This window comes from Hevea brasiliensis, chromosome 5, assembly GCF_030052815.1.
Source record: "Hevea brasiliensis isolate MT/VB/25A 57/8 chromosome 5, ASM3005281v1, whole genome shotgun sequence".
Taxonomy (NCBI): Eukaryota; Viridiplantae; Streptophyta; class Magnoliopsida; order Malpighiales; family Euphorbiaceae; genus Hevea; species Hevea brasiliensis.
The window spans coordinates 25,064,893-25,087,787 of record NC_079497.1 but is presented as its reverse complement, the minus strand read 5'-3'; the positions used below and the strand labels follow the sequence as shown (position 1 = coordinate 25,087,787).

At 37.7% G+C, this 22,895-nt stretch overlaps 1 protein-coding gene across 1 annotated transcript; it reads right to left on the bottom strand.

The window, feature by feature from the left end:
• Positions 1–19,574: 19,574 nt before the first annotated feature.
• On the bottom strand, positions 19,575–22,307 carry LOC110634408 (uncharacterized). The gene is made up of 2 exons (XM_021783391.2): positions 21,915–22,307; positions 19,575–20,079 (listed from the first exon to the last, which is right to left on the bottom strand). Exons 1-2 carry the CDS (start codon positions 22,165–22,167, stop codon positions 19,748–19,750), a joined length of 585 nt encoding a protein of 194 aa, XP_021639083.2. The 5' UTR covers positions 22,168–22,307; the 3' UTR covers positions 19,575–19,747.
• Positions 22,308–22,895: the final 588 nt, after the last annotated feature.

The window sequence follows — 22,895 nt, the reverse complement described above, 5'->3', positions numbered from 1 at the left end:
TTGTAAAGTTCTCAGTCAACTCCTACAATCTCCCTAACCTGAGTTTAGCTCCAATTCTTTCACCAGCTTGAATGATGTCTAAAAAGCTGTTGGAGGTGTTTTCGATCATCAGATTGAAGTACGGGGCCTTTAATGTCTCAATGAATAGAGAGCGGAGTTCATTGTCAGTAACCGGAGGATATACCTCCACTGCTTTCTCTCTCCATCTCTGGGCATACTCTTTGAAGATTTCCCTCTCTCTTTGCACCACATTTTGGAGGTCTCTTCTTATTGGGGCAACATCATAGTTGAACTTGTATTGTTTCAGGAAAGCATCAGCCAAATCTTTCCAGGAGCATAGTTTACTCCTATCCAGTTGTATGCACCATCGCAAAGTTACCCCGGAGAGACTTTCGTGAAAGAAATGGACCAAAAGCCTGTCATCTTCAGTGAGGGCAGATATCTTGGCTATGTAAGTTGCCAGATGGATGCGGGGATCTAAATTTTCAGTATACTTGTCGAAGTCTGAAATTTTAAACTTTGGTGGCACCACCATATCTGGTACCAATCTCAGTGACGATACATCTACTTAGCCGTACATATTCAGTCCCTCTATCGCTCTTAATCTTTCTTTTAGAGTGGATAACTTCTCATTTTCTCTTGCTCTACTTTCTTGAGCTATTGCCCCAGTTGGGAAATAAGGGGCAGGGTGAACTAGAGGGATTGTTATGGAGGGGTGGAACTCGGCATTTGAGACAGCTGGATAATAAGGGAAAGGTAAGTCATTATTTGGGGGGGTCAGATTGACAGTGATTATCAGATCCGGAATAGGAGGTTGAAAGGTGAAAGATGTTAAAGCTTGAAGAGAATTAACCGTTGTAGGGAGTGGGGGAGGTAATGGCAAATTTGGTTCGGATGTGGGTCTGTTTTGGGACATTTCCTTCATTAGTTTTATCAGTTTTGAGCCTTGGTCTCTTAATTTGGAAACTTGTCCCTATAGCTTCTATACTTGTTCTTGGTCTTCCATTATCTTCTTCGCTCGAAACCTTGTTAAGTACACTCGTCTTGGTGGAATTGCTTGCTTAGTCGAGTTTGCTTTGCTAGGAGCAATGTGATTTCCTGTGGGAAGAATTTTAAATCAGTTTAAAATTCTGTTAGCATTAAAGGTCCTAACTGGACAAAGGATACGGGGCAAATGACTACCGAAATGGAGTCTGCAAAAGGCAAATTGTGTTAACTTTATCATGGTATCACTCGATAGTCCAATAGTGAATGATGGGATCATATACGTATCCATGATACTTGTCCATGTGACGCATTCGTCTTTTTGTATAACCCTAACGAGGATAGTTCCTACGAGAGTTATACTATTCATTCACATTTTGCTAAACAATAGTTCAAAATGATTCATTAATCATATAGTTTATACATAGCATCCTTTACAATTGCCTAGGCTCAAGGAGACTCTTGTTTCCCTTGTGCCATCATTCTTTCTAGCTGGTCAATATTTTCTCTCAGCTCTTGATGAAGGGTTGCTTGCCTTTCTTTTTCTTTCCTTTCTTTAGCACACTCTTTCAAAATGTCATTGATCAGCTGTGCCTATTCCTTTAGTTCAAGCTTCTTCTTTTTGCTTTCTTGTTTATACTCTTCCATGAGTATCTCCTGGTATTCCAATTTCTCTTGCAATTTGCTATTCCAAACTCCTGCCTCTCTTATTACACCTTGAAGCGAGGTTTTTTCTTTCTCCCACTGTGTTTCATGTCTTCAAATTCTGCTTTTTTCTGTCGTCGCTTCTTCCCTGAGCCTCTTTAGTTCCTTTTTTAGGATTCGCTGTTGATCTTCCAATTGCCTTATCCATTCTTGTAGTTGCCGATTCTCAGCGTTCAAACTTTGTAGAGAGCTAACCAACTCGGCATTAACTTCTTTTGAAAGCACTTCCCGATAAGGTATGCTACCCTTTAGTTCTGCTGGTTTGGAAACTGGGTATCCCTGATCTCTGCTTGCCCTCCATCTGAGGTAATCTTCTGTGGTACTTGGCCCTTTAGGCGACCGTTTAATCACGGTGACCTTTGCCCAGGACTTGCCAAATGATTTCAGTTCTTCCTCTCTGTCGGGTTCATGATAGAAATGAGCTTGATGAAGTACTTCAACATTGGGCGCAAGCTGGGTTAAACCGAATTGCCTCATGACCAAAGCTGGAATGTAACTTGTATATCCGGTCAATCCGATCAAAGATAACAAATGATTATCCCCTGTACTAGACAAAATAGGCTGACCCATAGACCATAACTTCCTCTAGCAGTAGTTATGACTGTTGAAGCTTAGAATCTGCTCTTGCCATTGTAGTTCATTCTATGGACTTACTGTCAATCTAGCCATTTTTTCAATGAGCGGCTGGTTGGGATACCAAGTTAATCCCTTAGTTTCCAAAGGACAGATGTGGCTGAGGATCCAAAGATGTAGCAATTGGGAACAGCACTTGATGGTTCCCTTACCTTATTATTGGCAATAGGTTAGGGTCAAAAGGGTCTCTGCAAGGATTGCAGGTATTGGGTTGACTTTTTGCTTCTCTACTGCCCAAAACATTTCTGTGACACTGTGAGTTATGACTCCCAAAGGTCTGGGAAACAAGATCAGGCTGTAAATCCCAAAGGTAGTGTCAACGAAGCCTGTTCCCATTGCTTGTTTTGAATGTACAGATCCAAATACTTTTTGATGTAAGTCCAATACCACCCGTGTGTGCTTCCCTTGCCTTGACGGTTTTTTTCACCTTTGCTTCCTCTGCAAGGATTCCAAGCATATGCGTGAACTGTTTCCAAGTTTGTCTATGCTTGAGGTATAGGTAGATCCGATTCTGCGCTACATAAGGGATTTCCAGCAGTGGCTGCTATTCTTCTATAGTGGGAGTTGTATCTATATTGTTGAAGGAGAACATCCCATACTTGGGATTCCAAGTTGATAGCATGGCCTTTAACGCCGAAACTTGTATTCTAACCCGTATCAAGGTTGCAATCCTTCCATACTTTTCCTCATACTTTGCTTTGACATGATCAGGAAGTGATTTCCAACTGCTGGATAGATCCTCAAGACCTGTCGTTCTAACCTCAAACTTGCTTGGATCGAATGGAGGTAATGGGCCGATGTCTGCCCCTATATTGTCAATCTATGGGGATTCTGAACTATGAAGCGGTTCGAACCATTGTTTAGGATTCTGTTCCTGCGTTAGAAGTTCTTCTGTTGACTGACTCGAGGATGCCATATTAAAGTTTCCATTTTACCCTTTGCAGATTCCAATTCACAACTTCTGTGGAGAAAATTTGTTAGCAGAATAAATTCAGGTAATTTTGAATTATACTGCTGGTGTGGTAATATCTATACACCTATCAAAGTAGGAAGGTGTTTAGATCATTGAAACAGTATGATTTAAAATTACTCTTTATTTAAGAAAAATTTAAAAATACAAACAGAGTAAGGTAAAAGCAAGTATATCCCTTTTTGTCCTAAAATAAGGAGAGTCCCAGTACCGAGTAAGTTGTAACACCCCTAAGTTCGGTAGTGCGTTCTACTGTTCCGGTAGCCAGTGTTATCCGGACAGCTAGGATGCCTAGAACTACACTTCGTTATAAGTGAGGAGACATAAAATAATGAAATATAAGAAGAGAAAACACAAGGAAAACAAAGGAAAAATAATAGCAAAGAAATGCAACCAGGTTAAGCGAGCCGAGAACCCTAGCGATGGGTGACCGCACCGGGAAGTCACGGCGTGGACCGTTGACTAGCCCTGGACTGCGGGGAACCCTGGAAAATATTTTTAGGACTTAAAGAGACATCAATTTAAGTATAAATATCATTAGAAATATCAAAGAAAAATTAAATAATTAGTACAAAGAAGAGCGAGAAATCGAAAAACGGACAAAACCCGGTGTTACCGAAAAATCGGGAATGTAACCCGAACAGGGGCATTATGGTCATTTGACATCCCGAATTGTCTTTTGACCTAAATGTCCATTAAAAATAAATAATATTACACTTAGAAAATAAAATGAAAAATTAGTTTAGTGGTACCTAATGCAAATAGCCAAAAGTGGAGTGAAAATTATGTAATTAGCACTTTAAGCTTATTATATGATTAAATTGAGTAAGTGGACCACTAAAGAATAAATTAAAAGCTAAATGGGGCAGGTGTAAGTCCATTACACAATCTGCACTTCATCTTCTCCCATTTCTCTCAACCATGCCGAATTGAAGAAAAGGAAATCCTCCATTGCCGTTTTGCATGGAGCTTCATCCTCTCCCTCATTTTACTTATAATCACCTAAGTGGCTTCATTAAATTTTATCTCCACATCATAAGGAAGAGTTAGATACCAAAATCAAGAAGTTTAGTGAAGGTTTAGCAAGTCCCAACCATAGGTAAGTTTGTATTTTTGAATATTGCTTTGTTAAACTTTGTATACATGTTATGGGTGTTTGATTTGTGAAGAAAATTTTCAAGTTTGAGGAGTTCTTGATATGTCCAATTTTGGACAGCCATGGAGTTCTATATTTGATGAAGTATTCTTACACATATTTGATGTGGATTCATGTTGAGTAGGGTGATTTAATGTCGTAGTAAGTTATTTCCTTGTATATGTGGTGATTGTGCATTTAAAATTGAAGTTGAGGAAGTTCTATGGAACTTTGGCAAGGTGGAACATTTCGGCAGCCTTGAGACTCCATGATGAATGTATGAATTCATGAAGATATTGGCATAATTATGACATTGAGGATTGATGGATATGTATATAAATTAGTTGTGGAAATTGTATGAAATAATGAGTAGTGTTTATGTATAATTGTGGTTGTATTTGGACTTTATGAATTAGAGTTTTATTTGGTGTGTTTGTAATCTGCCCAAAGTGACTTTAAAGTGAAGTGGTATATGGTTTTGGTAATGTACCAAAACAGAATTGGGTTGAGGAGTGGAATTATGGTAAGGTAAATGTGTAATTGTTGCATGTTTAAGCAAGGTAATTAAGGACAGTGTGCATTTTGGCCTATAACTCTAAATGTGTAACTCCAATTGGTATGAGACCAATTGGAGGTGAAACTAGGCACAAAATGTGCCAACTTTCATTGAGAAAGCATACCAAAATTCTGCTTGCAATGTAGCATGAAAAATGACCAATTCGTATTAAGTACAATTGAGACCTAAAAATTGACCAATTGGGCAGCAGTTAGTGTTTAGGCCATAACTCACTCAAAACAGGTCCAATTGACCTGAAAATTTAACCATGAATAGTTAAGACCCATACCTACAAGTCTTATGAAGACACGAAAGACCAGAAATGAACATAAGTAAGTCAAACAGCTTGCAAAAGTTCGGATCCAAAAACTGGCCGAACCAAAGTTGACCAAATTTGACCTAAAATGACCTAATTTGATGCCATTTGACCAGCAATAGTAAAATGACCATAACTTGGTCTACATAACTCAGAATGACCTAAAATTTTGCCACGCATTCCATAAGACATAGATCTACAAGTTTGTAGTTTTGACCGAAACCTGAAAATCGAGGGAACTAGGTCTTCTGGCTAGGTCAAACTAGTATACCGGAATCCAGCAAGTTGCAATAAAATGCACTAAACAAGGAAATGAAATTGGTAACGTGTACCAACCCTAAAACACTATCGAATGAGACATATTAGTGGCACTAAAACCTAATTTACCTAGAACGCATCGAGGGTCGATATATTAGGCGATTAAGCAGATAATAGCTTTCAGTGAATTACTTATCAAGCATCATCGGCAGAGATAGTTTAATTTAGTACTGAAACACTTCAAATTGTGTTTCTCAGTTACCAAAGACTCAGGAAAAGGGAAGGAAACACTGAGTCCAGACCAAGAGACAATTATCAGAGGTTTGTGCACAACAACTATTTCATTTGAATTTTTCAATTGAAATGAATTATGACTATTTGTACATTATTGTTTTAAATTGTGGAAATGTGTTTGAATGGATATTTATTGCTTGAAAAGCATTGTAAATGATTTGAAAACTGTGAGAAATTATTTGAATGATATTGATGGATACTTATTGATTGAAAAGTATTGGAAATGGTTTGAAAGCACAGTTATCATGTATATTGATTGTATTCCTCGCTAGCTTGTCTAGTGGGACGAATTGAATTCCCTCTCTGGCTGAAGTGTTGAAGTGTGTGCCTGTTGAGGACGAATTGCATGAGTACTCATATTTTTGCTAGCTAGCTATGTTATTCCTCATTAGTCATCAACTTTTGGGACGAATTGAATACCTCATTAGCCATCGGCTTTTGGGACGAATTGAACTTTGGAACATGATTAAGCTGTGTGTGATTTATTGATATGTATTGTGAGATTGTGAAATGAATTTAAACTCTTATTGACATATACTGTCTTTTGAATTCAACCATGATCTGACTTATTGAAATTTATTGTGATATTGAGAAATGGAGTTAAATTCTTGTTGACAATTAATGTCTTGAAATTTACTATGGTTTTAAGTATCCACTATTTATATGATTTATGAATTGTGATTTAAATTGTATTTGGTTAATGTTGTGCACCACTGAGACATTGTCTCAGCGATAGCTTTATTCTTTGTCGCAGTAGGCAGACAGACAGGCGTGAGACTAGGCTGCTAGTACCTCCAGCGAGAGATTAAAGGGTATAATGAGTATACCAACATTTTGCATTTTGTACTGTAATGTATGACCACTGTATGTACATATTGTTTTTGGTTTGAGCAGTTGTAAATTCAAATTGTACCTTGAAGTTGTAAAATAATTATGAGTTATATTGGCTTGTAAAAATTGTATTATATTTCTTTTATCTCAGTCTTTGAAAAATCACTGTGGATTTGAGTTGAGAAATATGTTGTGTTGAGAAAAATGTTGGAGTTGAGATTTGGAAAAATATTGAAGTGCTTTTTATAGGTTTTTCTGAAGAACTGTTTATCCAAAATACAGATGGCACTCTACCAAAATTTTTATAGAAATTCCAAATAATTCAAATGTGTTAGTTCTATCACTTCAGTTCAAAAAGGTTTTTAACACCTGTAAATAGTGCTCACCACTGTAAAAGAAGTAAGAAAAGTTTTTAAAATCCCTTGTAGTGTATTTAATGGGTTATCAGTAGACGGAGTTGGTAATTCATTAGATATACTACGGGATCATGTTATGCCTTACAGAGGGATAAGGTGTGACATGTTTTAGTGGTATCAGAGCAAAGTTTTTAAATTCTATTTTCACCTGTTATTTGAATATTCTTTCTTCATAGTACAACTGCTCAATATCATTGTTTGATACATACAGTATATTACATTATAAATATGTACTAACGGGAGGAAATCTCCTTGTGTGATTTGTTCAGGAGATCTAAAATCCTTGCATTGACTATGGAAGAGGGTGATCGTTCAGTCGATCAATCTATTGAGGCTGAGGTGCAAGGGGATGCCCCAGGCCTACATAATGTCAGTGGTTCAGCTGCACCAGCCCCTGCAGTACCGCAGTTTCCTACTCAGTTCGCTCAGCAGATGGCTGCAATGTTCCAACAAATGGCTGGTAATGTGCCTACTCAAGTCCCAATACAGACACCAGTGGTACAACCACAATCTCCTACTAGGCAGTATGATAAATTGATGAAGTATGGGGCTACAGAGTTTAAGGGGACAGTAGATCCTCTAGAAGCTGAACAATGGTTAGAAAGGATGGATAGGGTATTCAAGAAACTATATTGCACAGAGGAGCTCAGATTTGAATACTCTGTATCTTTGCTACAGGGGGATGCTTATGACTGGTGGAAAACCATTCCCCACAGTCTAGTAGAACCTGCAGTGCTAACATGGAATGACTTTCTCAGGGAATTCAGACAGAAATATGTCCCTGATGCTTATGTAGACCAGAAGTTACAAGAATTCCTAAGTCCAAAGCAGAGAGCAGATCAGTGGCTGAGTATGAAAGAGAATTTTCCTGCCTGAGCCATTATGCAGTAAGTTTACTTGCTACCAGCAGGGAGAGATGCAAGAGGTTTGAAACCGGCTTGAAGCCCAGTATCAGATTACAAGTAGTCTACTTCAAACACACTAACTTCTCTGAACTTATTTCTCAAGCTCTAGAGTTAGAAAGAATTGAGTCTGAAGCTGCTCCTGAGAAAAAGAAATCAGAGAAGACAGAGAAAGAGGGAAAATCTGTAGAACAGAGTTCCAGTGGTCCTACTGGAAAGAGGAAGAACTATGGGGACATGGCGGAGGTGGCAAGAAATGCAGTAGGGGAAGATATTCAGATGAAGCCTCCCTATCTGGTCAGTGAGTACAGAGGTTCCTATCCTCCCGCCAATGTGAAACTTGTGGAAGAAATCATGGTGGGATATGCTACAAGGCTATTGGAGCTGTTATAATCTGAGAGTCACGGGACACTTTGCCAAGGGCGCACCGATGAGTCGCAGAGTTGGACCACCTCCTACTACTGCAGAAGGGTCAGTTCAAAGCCCTGTCACCAGAAGTTCACAACCACCCAGCAGAGGTAGAGGCAGGGGTAGAGGTAGCCCAGCAGGCAGCCAAGGCACAGTGAAACATTCAGAGCAAGACAGTGCTCCAGTCAGAATGTATACAATGAGACAGAGGGAAGAGGCCGAGACATCTGATGTTGTGGCTGTTACCTTCTCAACTTTTAATCAGAATGTGTTTGTGTTATTTGATCCGGGTTCTACCCATTCTTATGTGAGTGCTAGCATCATTGATTGCATTGCTGTTCCATGTACAAAAATGGACTTTGAGGTGCTAGTAACAAGTCCGTTAGGACAGAGGTCGTGGTTAATAGAATGTATAGAGATTGTCCTTTGGTGATCCAAGGACACACTTTTCTCGATTTCAATGAAATGCGCTTGAGATTATGATATCATCTTGGGCATGGATTGGTTAGCTAGGCATCATGCCATGATTGATCGTAGGTCAAGATCACTTTTGGTCTCCCTCAATACAGTGATGTGGTAATACATGGGGAAAGGCAGTTATTGCCATCAAACATCATTTCTGCTACACTAGCCAGAAAAATGATCAGAAAGGGGTGTGAAGCCTACTTGGCACATGTGGTAGACACCCAAGTGGGAAGTCCAGCATTGAAGGACATCCCTACAGTACATGACTTTCCAGATGTGTTTCCTGATGAATTGCCAGGATTACCTCCGGAAAGAGAAGTGCGATTTGAAATTAATGTTATGCACAGTGTGGAACTAATCTCCATAACGCCATACGTAATGGCACCAGTAGAGTTGAAGGAGTTGAAGATACAATTGCAAGAACTACTTGAAAAGGGCTTCATCCGCCCTAGTGTGTCACCTTGGGGAGCACCAGTGTTGTGTGTTAAGAAGAAGGATGGGACTCTCTGCTTATGCATGGACTACAAGCGGTTGAATAAGGTGACAATAAAACGGATATACATTGCCTCGCATTGATGATCTGCTTGATCGATTGAAGGTGCATTGTATTCTCCAAAATTGATATGCGATCTGGTTATTATCAGTTGAAGGTGCAAGAGCAGAGTATTCCAAAAACTGCTTTCAGAACTCGGTATGGCCACTATGAGTTTCTAGTAATGCTATTCGGGTTAACAAATGCTCCAGCTGCTTTTATGGATCTGATGAACACTATCTTCAGACCATATCTCGATCGATTTGTGGTGGTGTTTATTGATGACATTTTGATATATTCAAGGAATGCAGAGGAGCATGACAGACATCTGTGGATTGTACTACAGACTTTAAGGGAGAAACAGCTATACGCCAAATTGTTGAAATGTGATTTTGGCTGAAAGAAATCTCCTTTTTGGGACATGTTGTGTCAGCTGAAGGGATCAAGGTAGATTCCAGCAAGGTAGAAGCTATCCTTAATTGGAAGCCGCCCAGGAACATCACAGAAATTCACAGTTTTCTGGGTTTAGCTGGATATTACCGTCGGTTTGTGAAGGGGTTTTCTATGTTATCTTCTCCACTGACCAAACTGCTTCAAAAAGATGTAAAATTTCAGTGGACTTATAAATGCCAGCAAAGTTTTGATGAGTTGAAGAGGTGTTTGACTGAAGCTCCAGTCCTCACTTTACCTACTCCGGGGTAAAGAATACACAGTTTATAGTGATGCTTCTCACAATGGGTTAGGCTGTGTACTGATGCAAGATCGGAATGTCATTGCTTATGCTAGCTAGCTATGTTATTCCTCATTAGTCATCGACTTTTGGGACGAATTGAATACCTCAGCGATAGCTTTTTATTGCTGTCGCAGGTAGACAGACAGACAGGGCAGCAGACTAGGCTGCTAGTACCTCCAGCGAGAGATTACTGGGTATAATGAGTATACCAACATTTTGCATTTTGTACAGTAATGTATGACCATTGTATGTACATATTGTTTTTGGTTTTGAGCAGTTGTAAATTCAAATTGTACCTTGAAGTTGTAAGGTAAATTATGAGGTAATTTGACTTGTAAAAATTGTATTATATTTCTTTTATCTCAGTCTTTGAAAAATCACTGTGGATTTGAGTTGAGAAATATGTTGTGTTGAGAAAAATGTTGGAGTTGAGATTTGGAAAAATATTGAAGTGCTTTTTATAGGTTTTTCTGAAGAACTGTTTATCCAAAATACAGATGGCACTCTGCCAAAATTTTTACAGAAATTCCAAATAATTCAAATGTGTTAGTTCTATCACTTCAGTTCAAAAAGGTTTTTAACACCTGTAAATAGCACTCACCACTATAAAAGAAGTAAGAAAAGTTTTTAAAATCCCTTGTAGTGTATTTAATGGGTTATCAGTAGACGGAGTTGGTAATTCATTAGATATACTACGGGATCATGTTATGCCTTACAGAGGGGTAAGGTGTGACATAAGTACTATTTAATTGGATAGTTCTATCTTATGAGGTAGTTTGCTACGGCTTTCAGCTAATGTGATTGCTTAGCTCAAGGTCTAATTTTCTAAAAGCCACAGGTCCCCAAATCATTCCTACTGTGAACAGTAGAGCCCCATTCCACCACCATGATACTATCGAGAGAATTCCACGAGTATCACAGCAAATGGAACAAGTTTCAATCTAAGCAGAAGCCTTCACGGATACTAACGAGGTAAAACCCATGCGTACCGCTACATGACTCCCTCCTATTTCCTAAGAGGGTAAGAAAGCCCAGGTATAGGGTTGAAGTGTGTGAGGACATTGTGTAAGTATTCAGTGTGTGAAGGGACATATTTACCTCTTCCCTGGATAGGGGGAGTTTTTTTTTTTAAAACGAAGATTGCTATGGGAATAAGACATCCAAAGTAAGCAAAATGGTTAGAAAGAATAATAACAATTAATATATCAAGACTTTCAAACTTTGTAAGTTAAACCCCCTAATTGCAGTTTTAATTTTTATGAGCATAAAATTAAATCTGTTTTTGGACCTCTAAACCAGGGTTAAAAACAAGTCCCCAGTGGAGTCGCCAAGCTGTCGCAAGGGTTTTTGCTGTCACCTAGACGAGTTCTCACCGAAGTGGGAAAAGTGAGGAGTCGCTACTTTAATTTTGAGGGAAATTAAAGAAAACCATTTGTAAAAGTAAATTTAAAAAAGGAACCAATTTGAAAACAGAGATTCTATGTTCGGGGTCTATTTACGGGTGGGAAAGGTATTAGGCACCCCACCTCATCCCTCAACGAGGGTAAGCAGATTTAACATTGTGCTCTTCATAAATTAAAATTGGTAATTGGGGGGGTTGGAATGACTATGTTAATCCTTCGTATGGATAAAAGGAAAATTTGATATCCATTATTTAGGGCTACCCAAGAACATGAGTACATGAGATGACCCTTAATGAGTAGGCGTCGTGTAGCAGATTTTTTATTTAGGGGTTACTTTGTATATTAAAGTTGTGATATTTTAATTTGGATTTTAGTTAAGAGAATTTGGAAAAGAAATTTCTCCCAATCCCTTGATGTATTTTGTTAAGAGTTTGAGCAGGAGATTTCAAATAAGAACTCTCCTCCCATCTCCATGTATTTTATTAAAATTTTTGGTTGAGAATCGGGTAATAACTCTCCCCTGATCTCTTAAAGTATTCTATTTAAAGTTTGAGTGAAGGATCTCGGATAAGAACTCTCCTCCGATCTCCAAATATTTTAAGATTTTGGTTGAGAATCGGGTAAGAACTCTCCCCTAATCTTTTAAAGTATTCGGTTTAAAGTTTTAAGTGAAGGATCTCGGATAAGAACTCTCATTCGATCTCCACATATTTTATTAATATTTTGGATGAGAATCGAGTAAGAACTCTCCCCTGATCTCTCAAAGTATTCTGTTTGAAATTTTAAGTGAAGAATCTAGGATAAGAACTCTCCTCCAAATTTTGGATGAGAATCGGGTAAGAACTCTCCCCCGATCTCTTAAAGTATTCTATTTAAAGTTTTAAGTGAAGGATCTCGGATAAGAACTCTCCTCCAATCTCCACGTATTTTATTAAAATTGGATGAGAATCGGGTAATAACTCTGCCCCGATCTCTTAAAGTATTCATTAGAATTGCATATCGTAAGAACTTTGAACTAAGGATTCTGGTGACCGAGGGCATAAGAAACCTGTGCAAAGCTTTTCCTAATCCACTGAGCCTTATAACTAGAGAGTGGATGCAATACCAAACTTCTCATCAATCCCCTATGTGATCACCTTACCAAAACTCTTTGATTGGCGATATCCAATCTCTTTTAATCACTAGTCTGGGATCCGATCCTATCTCGATTCCCGCTCTATTATGTTATCGCCTGGGCTCATTTAATAGCCCGACCTCATAACTTATTTGTTTGACCTACTATTTGACCTTTTGTTACACATATCCTTTTGTCATTTTTATTTGATCGAAAACTCTCATATCGAAATACCTCTGCCAATGTTCTTTTGAGTATTTATAAGTTTCCTGTGAGTTGAATGTCTACTTTTGAAGGAAATGAAAACTAAATGACGATAAATGAAATTTGCAAATGAAATAAAAGAAGACATAGGAAATAACTATTGGCCTGGACAATCTATTTTGAGATTTTAGTTCAATTGGATATAGAAGAAATTTCAAAAGAAAGCTAGAGAAAAGAAACAAGGGTATTCGATAGAATAATAGTTTAGATGCTTACCTATGGGAAGTTAAGGAGACAGAAGGAATGACTCCGAATCCACAAATCTTGTAGAGGTGAAAGCTGACAGCCGAAAGACTAGTACTTACTCAAAGTAACGGGAACCAGGTCGGAATGAAGTTGAGCTTGGAGAGTAATGTACTGATATTAGGGCGATGAGGATGGAACTGAACGAAAATGGTCTTACAGAGTAATGAACAGGCATTGAAAATGAAAATTTCAGGGTTCAGAACCCTTTTGTGAAGATACTTAAGAAAACTGGCTTCTAAAGTTTCTTAACACTACAAAAGCTCAGAATGGCAAAGTAGCAAGACTGAATTAAATTTCAGAGTCTTTCCACTATAATCACCACCACCTTTTTTTTGTCCATCCCCTCTACAGTATTGCATGTAGGTATTTATAGGGAACGGGTGCCCATAATAAAGGGTCAGGATCTCATCAGGGGAGACAGAGGGTTTAGATTCAAAAAAACATAATCTAATGTCTGAGAATTAAAAAGAATCAAAATGAAGGGTTGGGATTCCGTTCAGAATATCCATCCTTTCTTCTCTTAATCCAACGGCTAAGGGTTTTGCCTTACAAGATGGATCCGAAGGCTGGGAATAAAAAGCATCGAACCTGTCATCTGCTTTTTAATCCAAGGGCTCCGGGTCCATCCTTACGATTATGATCATCGGTGGACATCGAGATGTACAGGACTGCCATAATTATTTTGGCGTCTGCCAGCTAAGTGGGCATTTTTGCAGATGAGGCATGTGGTGAGGATTCGATCATGCCTGCAACGCTTTAACTAACTTGGCTCTAATGATGAAAACAGTTAATTGAAAGTTATTTAATCTCTCAGCGCATTCCGATCTCTATTTTCTTCCAATCTCCCTATTATGACCCTCTCCTCTTTCAATCTCTCTTATATCAGGTCCCCCCTCATTTCCTGATCTCTCCCATTCTAGATTTTTCCTCCTTATCTGACTTGCCTTTGTCAAAGCAATTAATTCTCCAGTTACTGATGCATCCGCTTCAGTTTCTGTATGCAATAAATGCCCAGGCCCTATATATATGCACCTATAGGAAATCCCCTTCACACTTCAATTTTCCTCCTTCAGTTTTTCAATGCTCCATTTCTCCAATTCTAGCTTCTTTGGTAATAATTCTGATTATGGTGGCTGCTTTTGATCTTCTTCCTACTATTTTCTTCGCACTTCACCTGAAAATTTATGACCCCAGCGATCGGAGGACCATGAGGACATTATCTAATGACAGTGAGGGAACCTTACTAATTTACTGATTAAGATCGAAAGTGACGATCGTGACGATCGTGCCGATCTCGAATCAGTCTACTAGTATAATCGGTGGACCGATCTCGGGCAAGAGGACTACTAATTTCAATCTTAATGTTGGTGACCGCCTCTTGAAGTTCATTTGGCTCCCATCCACATCGGGCATCCCAACTGCAGCTCGATTCTGGTCGATGACATCGATGATGACTTCGCTCAATATCATGAGTCATAGTCACCCCATCTGAGCTGCACAACTATTCAACATTTATGGCTAGCTTTCTGATCAAAAACATCTTTTGATTCAGCCACAAGACTAAGCTTTGACATAGCCTGCTTTTTGAACCTCAGAGTAGTCTTGAGCTAGGTAGGATGTAGTGCTGATGTTTAGAGATCGCCCAAATGTTGTAACCCGATCTTTTGGAAATAAAATAACATTTTGTTTGAATGTTTGTCTTATTATTGCATTAGTTATTTTCTGATCTCTGATATGTGTATCCGATCTGATCTCTAAATGAATTGCCATTAGCCAATCCATGGTTTTGGAAGTTTCCTCAATCCAATGACCCTGACTAACCGATCTCAATTATTCGATTTTATTATATTTCTGGAACCTTCTTGCGACGTGTCAAGGAAGCGGCCGGTTCCACTAACCGATGCGTTGCTTGGGACTTCGTGAGCATTTAATGCTCAGACGGGTATAAAAAGGGGAGAGGTGAGTCAGTTGTCTCTTTATGTCATTTTCAGAGCTTCTCTAGCAATCTCAGCATTTTCTCTAATTTTCTCAAGTTTTCAAGCGCCGATCAAACTCCGATAAGGGTTTTGATTTCTTTTCTTGGTTAATTTCTTTTATTTTTCTGAAAATGAGTGGTGCCGAGGGTCAGAGAGCTACAAGCCCGCCTTCCATCCCTATTTTATGGACCTCGGAAGAAGGCGATGCGAATGGGCCAAAAGGACGTCCCAATACAGCCATCATTTCGGTTACTGGTCTAGCCACCAGACCGAGGCAAAGAGCGTCTTTGAGAAGAGAAAACCTGCCAATTGATGAGTTGCCTTCGATCCTATGAGAAATTGATCTCCAATCTATAAGCCAAGAGTATAATCTACAGATCGACTCTTTTAAGCTAATCAAATGCCACGGCGATCTTCGAGCCGATCCCTTCTTTGATGAAGGCGATCTTATCATGGTATACGAAGAGCAGCTAAAGGCTAGACTTCATTTTCCTTTGGACTAATTTTACAAAGCCGTCCTAAAGTTCCACCGTGTCTCGGTAGCTCAAGTGCATCCGAACTCCTGGCTGACTTTATAGCCTTCCGGGGTCTCTGCTGACCTAAGAAACTGGAGCCCATCGCTAAAGTCTTTGCTGAGCTGCACAGGCTTGCCCAAAGGAAGGATGACAAGTTTTGGTTCTTTCAGGCAAAGCGGAACTGCGGGCTCTTCACTAATCTCTCTTCTTCATTGAAGAATTGGAAGAACCGGTTCTTTATATTGAGGAGCAAAATTTCGAACAGCTTTGAGGGTATCCCACGGAGTTGGCAACACCTGGTCACTTCGATCCTGAAGAAGATCACCTTAAATAAGGACGAAGATGCCATGGTGAAAGAGTTAAAGTCCTAGGCGTCCACCCATAAATTCTCGTGCTTAGATACGGTTATGGCCGAACTGAAGTGGTGGATGATGCAGCTGATCACTAATGAAGACTACGAGCTTTAGCTCTCTAACCTCGATCCTAGCACAATCCATATCTCTAGCCTCTGAATCTTAGCGAGCTCACTAACTTCTTCTCTATGCAGGTATGGCTGGTGGCAACGCTTCTAAGGAGAGCCGCAAGCGAAAGAGGGAGGTCTCCCGAAAGGTGCGGGCGATGAAGGAGGCCACTATTACTGCTGCTCAGACTCTTCAATGAGAACTGGTAGAGGTACCGAGCTCCCCTCCCTGACCTTAGGAGCAACCGATCCCAGAAGTAGAGGTTGTCATTCCTTCTCCTCAGTAGATCGAACTTCTGCCTCCCCCGTCTCCTCTGATCCCTTCCAATGTGGAAGGGGAGTCTTCTGGTCCTACTGTTAGGACGCTTTCTCGGGGCGCTCAACTCCTGATCTAATCACTAGAAAGGAATCATTCTACCCAAGGGAACCCCGACTTAGCCAAAGTCATGGGTGCCTCTATCTGCTTCAAAGAAGATCGGAACAGATTGGTAGAGGAGAGCATCAATGATATTCTAACTCAAACAATGAGCTTGGGTTTGGAGGCTATTGCCAATCAACATGTACTCTGAGAGAAAATCCACGCCTTAAGGAGGGAGATTCTTAAGGCGGTCCAGGATGCCTCAGCTGCACAAGCTCAACTCTCCTCTGTTAATGACTGCATCGCCAGAATGGAAGATCGGATGAAGCAATATGAAGAAAGGATAGCGGAGGTGGAGCAGGAACTTGAAGACTCCCGAGCTAGTCGATCTGCCGATCTCACTTGTTTTTCTGAGGAGCTTCGGGCGAAGGAGGAGGAGCTCCAGGCCAAGGAGGAGGAGCTCCAGGCCAAGGAAGAAGAAAGCACAATGAAAGAGGCTGGGGTATATGTGAACACCCATAATGATCTTCTGGTCGAGCTGAGGAAGCATTATCCTGAGGAGGACTTCTCCTGGATGAATTAGCTCATTCCAGAGGCTGATGAGGAGAGCGACGAGGAGCCGGAGAGAGAGAGAGAGAGAGAGAGAGAGAGAGAGAGAGAGAGAGAGAGAGAGAGAATTAGAGAGCAGATGATGTACGTGGGGAGCAGGCTGGGGGTGATCCACCTGCTGAATGACTTGTATATATTTTACTTTGAAATGAATAGAAATCCTTTTTGTTCAATTTCTTGATGAGATCGGAAAGCATCCAAATTGTATGAGTACTTAATTGTTTGAACGTATTTGAACATTAAACTTGAAAGCGATTATTAATTAGAGTATAAGAGATCGGAAAAACATTATGCATAAGCATAAGATCGGACTAAGCTATGACCAAATTCCGAGTAAAACTTTAGAACATTAGAATTACAAAGACTTGACATTGACTTGAACTCTTAAGATCAGAATCATCATCAGACCAGATAGCAACCTTAACTTTGTTTTAAGGAAAATCTGGGGCATTCAAGTAAGAAGCCCGATTATAACATTAGCAAAATGAAGTTTCGCAATATTTGTGTAGAGAGATCGGAGAATATTAGTAGGCAAGATTGAATGGTCCGGAGACCAGATATTGTTTCGAACTCATCTGACAAAGACCAAGAGGTTGGAGAACAATCTAATTTAAGCTTGAGGTCAGTTTGTTCCAGGGACGAGCTGTCGGTGAGTTTGGAAAAGCTATTCATTATTGGGGACATCGGTTGAGAGTAGATAAGAAAGTTAAAAGTTTAAAAGTTCCTTGACTTCGGAGGTCAGCCAAAATATGGTGTCTATAATTACCCAAAGTAAACCTAGGCTTATATATATATATAGTTGGATCGATTGGTATACCAATTAGGGACTACAGATAGTAATACTGCATACATGAATAATCATTGATGGACAAAATATGTTTGATATGATTATTCTACAGGTTATATACCTGCTCGTTGGCCACTGTGCCTAATTTTATTTCTGGCTTTGAAAGCCTGCCCGCTGGCCTTGTGCCTCACATAACAGTTGTATATAGGGTAGACATATGGCTGTCTAACTAGTATACTGCTTTGTTTCCAGCCTTATAGTCTATTGTAGGTTAATTGGGCACTAATATGATTTTAAAAGACTGAGAATGAAACAAATGAATAGATAAGATACTGATAATTAATTTATTTTCAAAGTGCAATAAAAAGTGCAATAAAAATACAATTGGCCTAGAGTTATGAAATTCCACCTAGAATTGTTATTTTGATTATTTAGTTATTTTGATTTTAAATTATGCACTACTAAGCAATTCGTTTAGCACGTTAGTTTTTCCATCGCGTAGGTATTGGAGACTAGACCTAGCAGCCGCCGCAGCAACAGCCACAGCCATAGTGCTCATACAAAGAGTATATCAGATATAATTGTAAACAATCACCTCAGCAGTCTACATTTTATTTGGGTAGGACCCATGAAAAGATTAGTATTTTGGTTCATTATATATAAATGTTATGTAATTATAGTTTGTGATGTAAATAAATTATTATTATATTTTGGATAGTAAATAAAGCTGTAAGCTTTTGTATGTAAATTTTCATATGAATGAGTTTTATTATTTTCTTGAAATTACATGAAAATTTATGAATGATATGACATGACATATAGATATATGAGATACATATGCAATTGTTTTTAACAGGATAATAGTGGAACCCGCCAGATGCTAATAAAACAGACGAGGCTCTGCCTGGGTATCCACAGAAATAATTTGTGATAAAAAAAAAATTTATCACATGTTTTGTATAAAGTATGAAATTAACAATGGATAAGATAAGATAAGATAGGGTACTCCGGCATCGAATGTGGCACGCTTTACTCGGCTACACTGTAGACGGGTAAGGGGTATCACACTCTTGCCCATTGCAGTCCTATAGAGGGAGAGAGGCTTTGGCCTAAGGTGGAGAAAAAAAGTCCAAGACGAAGGGGCTATTGTCTATTGTAGTTGAAGACAACCTTTGTGGTGTTGGTATAGTAGTAGTTAAAATAGTTAATATATTGGGTTGTATCTAGAGATGATTGTAAAGATTAACATGTATTTACTATGAGTAGTTTTTGTCAGTGTTGTCTTGTAATTGGATTAATGGGTAGTATAGTTTTAAGCTTGTAATGGTTGATTTATTTATTGATGAAAGTAGAAGATGGCATACCCATGCACATAACCCTATGTGAAAAGGGTAAACCACATAAATATTGGTATTTTGTACGTTTACTTTATTTGTTTATAGTTTACATATTTATGCAGTGCACAACAAATACTGAGATTCCTTCTTGTAGACATTGTTTAAGCTTTAAAAGTAGGAACCCAATTAGAATTGCACATCCATTCTAACCATATATAATGGTTGCCAAATCTATGATCACACGGTTGTTTCTCTTATTAATGATTGTTTTTTTTAAAGCATTATTGATACTTGTTAGTGTCATTAGTTATAAAGCAAGACTAGAATTTTCTTTTATACATGGATGACATATTGTTATCATTATTTGCATGCAAGCCATAGCAGCATCCCTCTCTCTCTCTCTCTCTCTCTCTCTCCATATGAACTTTAAAACTGATGACTGGATTTGAACACTATCAACTCATCTTTGTGACTAAAGCGCCATCCAAAAATGAGCCTTAGGGCTATATCCCAATCCTCTACTCAAGAATTGGGTATCTATTATGAAACACTTATCTCCCTATTAGTACAAGCTAGTAAAGGTCTAGATCTCAAATGCAGAAGTGTAATATTTCCAGCAGTGTAATTGCGAATGCCATTCCTAGCTGACGATAATGTTAAAGACTTGTGTTTCCTTGTAAAGGCAGGCCAACAGGCTGAGTTCTTTGACATTCTCAAAACCTTGACAGAACATATTCTATCTAGGTTAGGAATTGCATGGAGATGGGAAGGAAGATCAATTTGGAATTCTCCGTATTCATCAGTGACAACTTTTGCAGAATTTGTTCTTCTCCTCTTAGCTTTCATGTCACAGTTGCTAGTAACCAAAGCACCTACATGAATTTCAAGGGTAGATGATAATGTTAACAAATATTAAAAAATGATATCTCCCTAAGTAGATGGATGCTCAAGCTTTGAATTAAATAAACCTTCCCCACTCACATTTTTCTCCTCCCCCTTCATCTATTTTTGGGTTGTTAACTTTCACTAATAATAGGCTATGTTTTAACAAAAAAAAAAAAAAAGATTTTTTCTTTTTTCAATATTTTAGAATATTTTAAAGAGAATTAGGCTATTAGAGTTCAAAACATGCGAAATTATGCTCAAGTATTACGAAATCTACAGATTTAGAAGTTCAATAGTAGGTTTCTTTGAAAAATTCATAGGCGTGATAGGTTAGATTAAACAAGTTTGAGGAGCAAATATGCATTCAACCTTGCTTAATTTATTTAATTTTAAGACTATATTCATTAATGACTAATCCTTCAGAATTTGTAGTCGCCCCTTGTAACAATACCTTTTCCAAAGATCAAACTTGAATTCTTCCATTAGAAGTTATGTGGGTTTTACTACTACACTTAACACTTGTTAGTCGACAATTGATGAAATTAACAAGTTAAACCCATTAAAAATGGATAGGAAAAACATGTCAAGTAGCTACCTGTTGTGTTATGTTTTTCATTAGCAATTGCCTGAATGACTCTCCACCTGTAAATACCATGACTTACTCCCTAATTCTATTGCTTTTCTTTGATAATAAGTTTGGTTGAAAACTACTATATATATACACGTGTGTGTGCGCGCGTGCGCATTTAAGCTAATGCTCTCAATGAATTAAATAACACTCCAAAAATCTATTGGTTAGTTGCTCAATAATCAAATATTTTTCTCCTAGTCTAAAAGAATAGAGATTTAAACCTGATAACTCTGTACTCTTTAAAAAAATTTAAAAATCATTAAAAGAAAACCCAAAACGAAATATAATAATAAATTTAAAAGCTAACACAATTCCCTAACTTATACATCTGCTCTTATAAATTCTTTCAACTTCAGTTTAATAATTAAAAAAAAAAAAAAAAACTATAACCTTATTTGCCAATTGAATAATTGTTCATGATATATATTGATACTGTGGCAGATGATATCAAAGGAAAATTTTCATATATTATAATAAGTTTACTTCTCATTATTCTAATTAAAAACTTGTTCATGATTCATTATTATTATTATTATTATTATTATTATTATTATTATTATTATTATTATTATTATGCAAGTTAATAAAGCATGGCAGCTAATTAACACATAAAAAGTGGATTATGTTAATTTTCCTTGAGTTATGAAAGGACTCTAACTAGCAGAGGAACATATATATAGTAAAATTAATTTTGCTTATAAAAAAATATCCATGAAAATTTTAGACTGCACCACTCCGTTAAGACTAGTTAGTCAATAGGCCTTTCTAATACATTTAACCTACACCCAACTTAAGAGAAAGCATAAAAATAAATAAATAAAAATTAAAAAAAAAATAAAACTGGAAAACAAAGTATAAACACGCAGAAAAAACAAAAGCTAACAATCAAAACACAAAACCAAGAAATTTAACTGACGGAAGAAAAGAAACAAAGACTGGGCCTTAAAGCAAACCAATACAGATAACTCAAAAATTGGATGCCGGAACAAGGAACAAAAGACCATTACAGAGGAATATATATATATATATATATATATATATATATATATATATATATATATATATATATGCAGAGAGAGAGAGAGAGAAAGAGAGATGCACGTTTACAGCTTTTATATGTGTGATTTTCTTTCTAGAACATGTGATTAATAAAAATTAAAACAAATATGAAAAGTCAGCAGACACACAAACCTGAAACTGGCCATGTTCGAAGCAGAGTTTCGCCATGCAAACAAGCCTTGCAAAGAACAGTTCCTGTGATTAGAACAGTAGAAAGCTTATCCTCTCCATAACCAGCCAATCTCGCGAGTTCCTTTCTGCTGAACAACTCGTAATTTGGTTTAATAATATTCTTGTATCCATTAGCCATTGACAAATGAAGCAAGATGATGAAGATGGAAATGAACTTCATCATGAGATTGCTGCAGCTGCTGAAGTGGCTCATCTTCCTTGTGCTTCTCCCTAAAATTTTCTATTTCGTAAGATACTTAGAATATAATGATACTATGATATATGATATGATTTGTTTAAAAAAAGAATTGAAAAGTTTGTTCCACGTGAAGAGACTTTGAGGTCTTCGCCTCTTCGTACAAAAGGGGGAAGAACAAGTCATCGACGAGTTGTAGAGAAACACAAGCAGCCGTTTGTAATATTTTGGTTCAGTCAATTCATGAAATCAACGGTCAAACATTTTCTAATTAACTTGTCAATTCTGTGGAATATGCAATCTTATTATTTTTTTGTCCTCCAGTCTCCCACTTGAGTTCTGTGAGATTCTATATATATATTGTCAAAGTCTCCTGCATATATAGTGCTATAGATGTAAAATGCCTTAAATTTAAAAATTTTAATGTTTTATCCGGTCATTTACTTATTTAAATTTATAAAGTCAAGTCTAAAATATTGATTTTATTTTAAATGTAAATTAAAATTTGAGTTGGTCAAATAAAAAATTTTATTTGTAATATAATCTATAATGTTTTTAAAATAATTCATTTAACAAATATTGCCTTATCATTATTCTTAAAATAAAAGCTTTCAAAAGAAAAGTCTCTTCTCTCTCACAAAGCCACACGTTTTTTCATAAAAAAAACTACTAAAATTTAGCTTTTCATATCCTAACTTCTAATTTTGGTGTATTCTTTTTTTTTTTCGTCTTTTTATTTTCTTTTT